The sequence below is a fragment of the Acyrthosiphon pisum genome, unplaced genomic scaffold (genome assembly GCF_005508785.2).
Source record: "Acyrthosiphon pisum isolate AL4f unplaced genomic scaffold, pea_aphid_22Mar2018_4r6ur Scaffold_20505;HRSCAF=21223, whole genome shotgun sequence".
Lineage (NCBI taxonomy): Eukaryota > Metazoa > Arthropoda > Insecta > Hemiptera > Aphididae > Acyrthosiphon > Acyrthosiphon pisum.
Window position 1 is genome coordinate 1 of NW_021769872.1, and position 9,768 is coordinate 9,768.

At 30.0% G+C, this 9,768-nt stretch overlaps 1 protein-coding gene across 3 annotated transcripts in view; it reads right to left on the reverse strand.

Annotated features, from left to right (window-relative positions):
- Positions 1–1,167: 1,167 nt before the first annotated feature.
- LOC100168535 (zinc finger protein OZF-like) overlaps positions 1,168–9,768 on the reverse strand; it is a 16,424-nt gene continuing 7,823 nt past the window's right edge. The window contains exons 5-6 of one of the 3 annotated variants that reach the window (XR_003839994.1): positions 5,729–6,941; positions 1,171–1,362 (exon numbers count right to left, since the gene is read on the reverse strand). Coding sequence is in view for 2 of the 3 variants with exons in the window: in XM_029491980.1 (XP_029347840.1) it covers positions 5,876–6,941 (1,066 nt within the window). In the remaining variant the exon portion in view is untranslated. Of the gene's footprint in view, positions 1,363–5,591; positions 6,942–9,768 lie in introns of those variants that run through there. The other 2 variants (XM_029491981.1, XM_029491980.1) reach the window with 2 other exon arrangements.

Consider the following 9,768-nt stretch of genomic DNA (forward strand, 5'->3'; position numbering starts at 1 on the left):
AACGCATGTGGCCATGTGGGCCACAAAACATTTACACGATGTTAAACGTTAAGTTCATATTACTATAGTGCTGCACATTTTGTCTAATACGGGTAGGTAGGTACCTACTTACCTAGCCACCTAAATTAATATCTTAATATCTTATTACTTTTATAATTTTAAATAACATAATTTGTAATTGGTATGGATTGGCTAACAATAATTTCTTAGTACACATTATAATAATTTTTCAAAATATTAAAAAATAGGCATTCGATTCCGCTAATAAAATATAATAATGGTTAAACGAAAACAAACAGACACCGGGCCATCAACTGCTTTTAAAATCAGACAGGGTCACTGATTCGTGGATATTTTAGATCGTTCAAGCGATATCGTAACAAGTGAATATACTTCCGTAGCATAAGTTAGTTGTAAGATTCTATCACGTACGTGTCTCCAGCCCCCCCCCCCCACATTAGAATTTTCCAATTTTTTTTTGGCAAATAATTAGCATGCAATTAGCATGTATTTGCATGCTACATTTTGTAATTTGCATGCGTTCTAAAATTTTGCATTCTAAAATAATAGATAGCAAAAAAAGATTAGTTTGATGGACTATCTGAAGCTATAGACACTATTAACTTTAAGTACGCACCGGCCAACTCTGTAGACGTTTCAGTTTAAAAAAAAACATACAGTCAGATCGTCGAAGGTCTTTCAAATTTGAATTCAAAATCATTGATATACAGTGTAATCTTGATATTTAAAGTATTTAACATACGTAACGTTTAATATAATATATCCTTATATATTTTGTAATGAAGTTATTTTAAATACATTTAAAAAAAAAAAATTCTGAATTACTATATTACTATTATTCGATTTATATTGTTTATAATTTATTTTGCATTAATATTTACACCTTTTTTCGTATATTTGTTGCATTATAATTGCATATTTTGAAATTTTAAAATGCTCTAATAGCTCTTATAATTAATGACTGTTGGCACATTGGCACTTCAATGTATTTTAGTACAAAATATCTCAAACCACGGTTTTGGTGGACCAATTTTTGCTTTGTTTTTCCTTATTTTCTTCTTTATCTATCTGCATACGAATTTTTGTTTTTTTTTTTATTCTTCAGATTTTAATACGATTAGGTTAGGTTAAGATTTTGTATTAATTGATTATATTAATTCGCTGTAGCATGAATTAAGTAAAAACGTCAAATTTGGTATAACTTTGATACTTTAGACTTAAATTATACACTTACGTTCAAACAACACGTGGCCGCGATCTACCGCACGTTGATTGCCTACCTGACAATGTATTGCTCGCTCAATCACAAGCGAATCTCACGGACAACGGCGGACAGGATGGCTATAATAAAAAAAAACATTATGTATTTTACACTTAAAAATACATTGGTGAAATTAATAAAAAAATATTTCAAAAAAAAGTGTTAATTCTAATGATATACAACATTCCTAGTTTTTTTTCTTGAGCGTATATAAATAGTTTTGTTGGTATTCCGATATGAAAACAAGCGACACATAACTGGCCACGTGAAAAACATGGATTTTCAAGATTGATGCCACAAACACTTAGCGACTGCCCTTGAGATTTATTTACCGATATTGCAAATGCTAGCCGCACTGGAAATTGCAACCGGTGAATGGCATGTCGTTTGGAATCTAAGGAAAATGTTGAATGTACCAACTCTATATGTCTTAAACTTTGTTCAATTAGTTATTTAATATTCGGTGTAAGGTACATTTCCCCAGCCCCCCCAATTTTGAATTTTTTATTTCCATTCATTTGTAGCCGGTTTGTATTGGTTTGTAATCTATTTTTTTTCGTTTGTAGAGATTTAGTTTTTTTTTCATCAAAATATTGTGGGAGGGGGGGGGCTGGGAAAATGCCAAAATTTTGAATTAAAAATTTTTTTTTTTACCATTCGTTTGTAGCCTGTTGCTGTTGGTTTGTAATCTAATTTTTTACGTTTGTAGATTTAGTTTTTTTTTAATTAAAAATTTGGTGGGGGGCTAAGGATATTCCCAAATTTTGAATTTTAATCTAATTTAGATTTTTTATTCAACCAGGCTAGATCTCTACAAACGAAAAAAATTAGATTACAAACCAACACAAACCGGCTACAAACGAATGGTGAAAATTCAAAATTCAAAATTGGGGGGGCTGGGGAAATGCACCTTTTGGTGTATGGTGTTCAAAATTTATCTTAACTTCTCCGTTGCCCGGAATAAAAATTCTGCTTTGCATGCAGTATATTATCAGGTAGGCAATCTACCTGCGGTAAATCACGGACCCCCATGCTGTAGGTACGTAAGTGTAAGATTTTACTCTAAAGTATCAAAGTTATACCAAGTTTGATATAATACAGTGAATTAATACAATTAATTAATACATAATCCTAACTAAACCTAACCTAACCGTACTAAAATCCGATGAATAAAAAAAAACCAAATTTAACCCCTTTTTAAATTAGCCCATCTACTTTCCAGAGGTCTAATCTATATATATATATATATTGACAAAAAATAATAATACAAATCAACTAACATGCCCGATTAACCAATAGCAACCAATATATAATACACTATTATTATTTTAATCTGCAACAATAAACTACATTTTTATTTAATTATTTAGATTTATTATTTGTACTATCCAGATTTCCTACTTTTCCGGTGGATTTTTTAAAATTTTCTTTCATATGAACCTTGTCCTGACAATTACAAACACAGCAAAAAAAAATTAGCAAAATCGGTCCAGCCGTTCACATTTGATACCATTTGATGAACAAGAGAAATAGGATCCATTTATAGATATATATATAGATAACTAGAGTATTGGAAACTATTTCTGTATAGAACAATAGGTAATTATTATATTTTTTTTTTAATAGAAAAATATTGGAGTTACTATAAGACTTTGGTCATGCTATATGCCTATATCAGTTATAAGATATTCAAAATGCAATAGTAGTATAACTGTTATTAGAAGCTGCTGGATTACGAGTTTTTTTTCAAATTTAAAATAATATAATGAAAACGTTTAACTATTTTAATATTATAGATCAGACTGGCTTTGAAAGTAATATTATGTAAATGTAATATTAGACTCAGTACTGTTGTAGCAGGGATATGCATCCACATATTACGTAACCGTCTGTTTATGTACATAAATCCCTGACAGGTAGCCGGGGTTTCGGCATGCATTATTTTTAATCACAGTTCAGCAGTTTTTCAACTTTCTAAACATTAAATACAAAGGAAACATATATAATATATAAGGCTACGAAATCGTTGAATGAAAACGCCTAGAGGTACTTAACGTTTCGCCTTTATGATATTCTCTACATAAATAAGTCTATTACACAATAAATAAACGGATTTATGGTACCTATAGAGACGGTTGCTTAGGTTTGACATATTTTCGATACTATAACATTGTACATTTGTACCAATATATTAAAGCAAGGGTGGCTAAATCACGGTATCAACATTTTTACTAATAAAATACTAGAATTTATTAATTTTCTGCTCTGCTGCTCTGAATATTATTTTTTATTCTATTACGTGGCTCGCTACTCTCTTGTTGCTGGCGACATCTTCTATATACGATATACTTACATAAGTACTTGATTTAGGATCATAGCGAGGGACAGAGTACCTCTATTTATTTCTTTATTGTTTATACACGCCCCTTCTAATTATATCAGTCAATATAACATTATATATATATATATATCACTAATGATCACGGCGTGATCCAGCATAACTGTCTGAAACTTTTAAAATTTTTTTCAATATTTTTACGTAATTTAATTTACTACAATTTCTTATTATATTGTTTTATTTTTGAACATATTATATTTTACACGGTAAATATTCTATATCTGTCTGTCTAAGTTTGTGTTAAACTGAACTTGGCACCTAGAAAAATTAGAATGAAGGAGGATAACACAAAAGATTTGCGGAAATGTATTATTAAAAACGTACCAAATGTACAACAGCGGTCTACAGCTGTGGAAATTGAGATTTTTATGCCGAAAACCATACCTGTCCTGTAAGTAGCTAAACGACTTAATAATGCAAAATTGTTAAAATTCAGTCTCCTGAAACAAATAATCAACTTATTCTCAGAAATATATTAAACAGAATATATTAACCTCGCCTTTCGAAAACATTATGAATTTTAGTCAAAGATCAACTACAGCCCCGAGATTCAGATCCAGAATAAATGCCAACAGTAACGTTGTTTTACCATCATGGTTTAAAATATATACAAGGTTACTTCCTGTATTGTTATCAAACAAAATAAAATGGCAGTGGGTTGCCATTTTACTTCCTTAAGAGGGTGCTCACCTGTATGCGTTCTCCCTGTCTTACAAACTCATAACATAGCAAATTGTACGCTCTGTGGTTCACGCTTAGCTCCGAGTTAAAAATGAAAGTGAATGGACCTCTGAAGCGAGCTGTAACTATAGCTGTATAAATACCTATACAAATAATAATAACTGTTGTACGTAAACAGTACATATACATCGACAATAGTAGCACGTATACATCGATAGTAAAAATAGTATCGCGTGACCCTGGGCCCCGAGCGCCAATAAATATATGACTACGTATATAAACAACGTTTAGTATCCCCGTGCAGGATTTGTGATGTAGTTTAAAATAACATCACAAATCACAATAATAATAAATATATGTAAGAGACATTCGGCGTGTGCAGAGCATGTGATTCTCTCACGCTAGGCCTAGACAGCAAGATTACCATGTACGGTCGTGCTAAAAGTAGGTATAGGAGGGATATAGGGACTGACCCGACGAGAGACGCTAATGAAAAGCGCTCGTCAGACGGACAAGCCTCAAGAAGAACAGTAATCCTAACTTAAAGTCACAACTCGATCATTAATACCCACAGTTATTTTATTTTATTATATTGTACTTAAAATATTTTCGATATTAAGCAATTAATACAGTTTTGCTTGACGATAAAATATAAGTATAACAACATCATAGTTCAATTATATCAACAACTACCATTTTTTCGACTCGACACTGTTGAGAACGTTACACCTCTCATAAAGTTTAAAGGTAAGATTATAATAATGTAGTGAACATCATAGGTTTTTTTAGATTTAAATTTTGAAGAATGTTATGGGTATTTTAAAATGCACAAACAATTATAGTTTTAAAATACCCATAACTTGCTTTATAATTTAAATATTAAAAAAAATTCTATGATGTTCAATAGATAATATTCTTACTTCTACATTTTATAAGAGGTCAATTCACTCTAAATTTAAACTAACAGAGCTAATAACGCATGCAGATTGCAAATGTAGCATTCTCTTGACGTGAAAAAATGATGTAGTAGGGGTATTATTGCAATAATCTAATATATCCAAGTCATGGTTTTAACCAAAAAGTAATACACAACTAACAAACACCTTTCATACAGTTTTAAAATAGTGTCTGGCTCCATACAGAATATCAAAACAAAGCAATGGCCTACAAATTAAATAAATAAAACTAATATAATTTTACATAAAAAAATAATCAAATACTCAGGTTTACTTTTTGTGCTTTAAATAATTATATTTTAATGATTATTTTTTTGGTTTCTGATTAAACCTAAATTAGAAATGGTATGTAAATAGTGAAATGTAAGGTTATGATTATCATAAAAATAAAAATAGTTAATAAAAACTTACAAGGAAACATACATATATGAAACTAGGTACTCGGTTGTCACAAGATTAAACAGAGAGTATGTTGTATTTTTAAGGATATCCTTTGGTTGATATCCTTAAAGGATTTTGTGAACGAGAAAACACTTGATCTTAGATTTCACATTTTCTCTAGTACCTATGTGTCCTGGTATGTTTTTTTAATGTCGGTGCATGTGAAAATGCTGAAAGACAGATATCACATTTAAATGGTTTATCCCCGGTATGCGTTCTTGTATGTATTTTTAAAGTTGATGCATGAGCAAAAGTTTTATTACAGATATCACATTCAAATGGCTTTTTTCCAGTATGTGTTCTTGTATGAACATTTAAATGAGATCGTTGATTAAACCCTTGAGCACAGATATCACATTTAAATAGCTTTTTTTCAGTATGTGTCCTAATATGATATTTTAAATGTGATGTACCAGAAAAAGTTCGATCACAGATATCACATTTAAATGGTTTTTTACCAGTATGTATCCTCGTATGCATTGATAAATTTGAAGAAGAAGAAAACTTTCGATCACAAAAATCACAATTAAATGGTTTTGCTCCGGTATGTGTTCTTGTATGAAGTTTTAATGCTCCTCTGTTTGAAAATGATAGATCACAGATATCACATTTAAATGGTCTTTCTCCTGTATGTATTCTCTTATGCACTGTTAAACTTGATGAATTAGAAAACCCTTTACCGCAGGTATCACATTTAAATGGTCTTTCTCCAGTATGTATCCTTGTATGCACTATTAAATTATATGATTGAGCAAATGCTTGACCGCAGATATCACATTCATATGGCTTTTCTCCAGTGTGTGTCCTCATGTGAGCTTTGAATTGTGAATCATAGGAAAACTTTTTATTACACATATCACATTTAAACGGCTTAACACTAATGTGCAATTTCAAGTGTGTTTTTAAATGCGTATTACAAACAGTACTATTGTATAGCACTTTTCTAGGATGAAGTAGTATGTGTTTTCTCAAATGTGTTTTATTATAAAAGGATTTATTACACATGTCACAAATGAATTCCTTTTCTCTTAAGTTAGATTTTTTATCCGAATACATACGATTAATGAGTTCCGAACAATGGGTTTTGTTATAAATTGTTCCATCACATTCATGACCGTAAATAAAATCTTTTTCGTTTTTTACTTCGGTATAATTTGTGTTTGCTTCAGTTCTACTTAAAGTTCTGAAAAAAATTAGGTATTTTCAAAATTATTACCTATGTTAAATAAAGGACAATAATTATAAAAACTTAGTACGACGATTCTAATAATAAAATTATGGATTTCGCTCATAAACCTATTTCCATGTTCAAAATTATATGAAACCTACAAAAATGCATACTAATTATATTTTATTTTATAATAATTAATAATTATAATCCTTCATTATCATCAATCATAATGTAAATAATGGGCTTTTTGATAAGAAAATTTTGCCATTTTCCCGGCTTCAGCATTAATACGCAAACACATAAAAATAAATTAGTTGATTTAACTTTAAACTACAATGTTCAATATCTATTAGTTAAATCAACTGCATAGTAATTTATACCAACCACAATAGTACGCGGATCACTCGATGTAATGTTGTGAAATTATAAAAATTCATATGAACACACAAAATTGGTCGAATTTAGGATGTTGTAGATATTCAGTAACTCTTGCTTATCGTAAATGACGATTAAAAGGAGGTAACGGAAGGCAGCAGTAACTGAAAGACATGACGCCAAAATGTCCTGGATCCCACTAGTACTGACCAGTTTTTCAGCAGAACTAATAACAATGGAAGGAATTGATAACGGCAGCTTGAGGTTACTTCAAGTACTGGCTTATCAACTAAGATGTGGAAGGAGAAGGAACCCCCACATTATAATCCCTAATAAAGCAGTATGGATCAAGTAGAGTAAGATTTAAGTTACAGCAATATATATATATACTCGGAAATGTCAGTACCGGCAGGGGAAGAATCATGGCTTCTCAGGTAGTCAGTTAGCGTTACCCATAGAAAAATATTGGGACATGCAAAGTTAGGACTATGATAAGTACTAGCAAATTAGAGAATATTAAACTAGAAATGATGAGATTGGACATAAACAGACTAGGGGTGAGCCAAGTTAGATGGTCAGGAAATAGTGATTTCTGATCAGACGACTACCACATTATCTATTCTGATGATGAAAAACCAGAACGGACGGGTGTAGGATTTATTATGAATAAAAAATGGGGCCACCAAATAGTGAACAAAATAGCATATAACGATAAGCTTATACTAATTAAGCTTAGAGCTAAACCAAATGATATTGTACTAATCCAAGTGTATTTCCCCAAATCAGATGCAGAAGATGATGCTATAAGAGGTCTATTCTGGCCTAGAAGAGCTTTGCAAACTAGCAATAGGAGAAGACTGCCTTAGACTATAACTTCAGAAAGAAGTCTGCCTATCAAATTTTGATTGCACAATCGTTGTTAACTCATTTAAGTACATAAGTTTCAAAAAAAAAATATCAATATTCGTAAAAAGTGCAGTAAACTAGAGTGATGGGCGAATGCGTGAAAATCGCAAAATAGCGAACTTCATTGAGCCGCAACTTCTAAACTATCGCCAAATTCTGACTTCACCATCGTATTTAATTTTGTTAACTAAATAAGTGCAAGAAAAAAAATTTTAAAAAAGAATGTCACATAAAGTAAAAAATACCAATGAATTTATTGCATTCGGGAGGTCAAAATTTGAAATTTCAAGTAGTTCTTAAAAGTGCCAGGAAAAACAAAAACAAAATTAAGGAAAAAAGCACATTTTTGCGCAAAATCAGTTTTAATGGATTTTAATCACCGTAGATACATGAAATTTTCACTGAATATTTATATTAGCATTTCATATACACTATACAATTTTCAAAATATTTTGATTCATAGTGAGATAATTCTAGGCATATGAAATTTTCAATTTCGTTTATTGTTTTTTTATTAATGTCGATAAAAAAATGTTCCCTGTAAAATGTTTAATCTATACTTATAAGATCCAAATACCACTTAGTCACTGATGTCTTACGATGAATATTATAAAAGAAACATTCTAAAGATTTACTAAAATATTTATTTAAAGTGGGAAATAAGTATTTAGGGATACCACTTTAAAAAGTTATATTAAAAATTACATCTATAAACTACCTTTTAGATTAATCTGTATAGGACATACATTTATATAGGTATATTTGTAAAATAATTTAATTTTATACTTTTATACACTTATAAATACTTTGATGATTATTATAAAATAATTCCTGTAAATATTTCAATTTTAGATTCTGAGTGGAACCATGAATGTATTGATTTTACAATGATGTGTGTTTTTTTTTAATTTTTTTAATTTTTGTGTACACGATAAATAGTCGAAATAATGCTACGATTTTCAACTTCAGTATCTTGTTCGATCAAAAAGTGAATATCGTTGGTGCATTGGGGAGGTCAAAATTTAAAATTCCCAGTAATTTTCAAAAGCACCAAGAAAAACCAAAGAAAATAATTAAGGAAAAACGGGAATTTTTACGCAAAATCGATTTTTCACACAATTTTTTTTATTTTTTATTTTTTTTTTTGAGTCTGTCATCGCCTTTTAGGATAGTAAAAGAGCTTCAATTTTCTTCAACAGTATCTTTTCTGAGAAGAAAGTGAATCTAGTTGGTACTTTGGAGGGTCAAATGTGAAAATTTCCTAGTAGTTTTCAAAAGCGCCGGGAAAAACAAAAGAAAAATTAAGGAAAAACGGGAATTTTTACACAAAATCGATTTTTCACAAAATTGAATTTGGTTTTTGGTGTAACTTTAAAAAAAATGACTGTAGATACATGACATTTTGACTGAATGTTTATATTAGCATTTTCTATACACCATAATATTTTCAAAAATTTTGATTTATTTTGAGCTCTTTATGGACATTTTCATTTTCCATTTTTTTTTAGTTTTTTTTCATAAAAATATCAATAAAATTTTATTTGTTGGATAAAAAAGC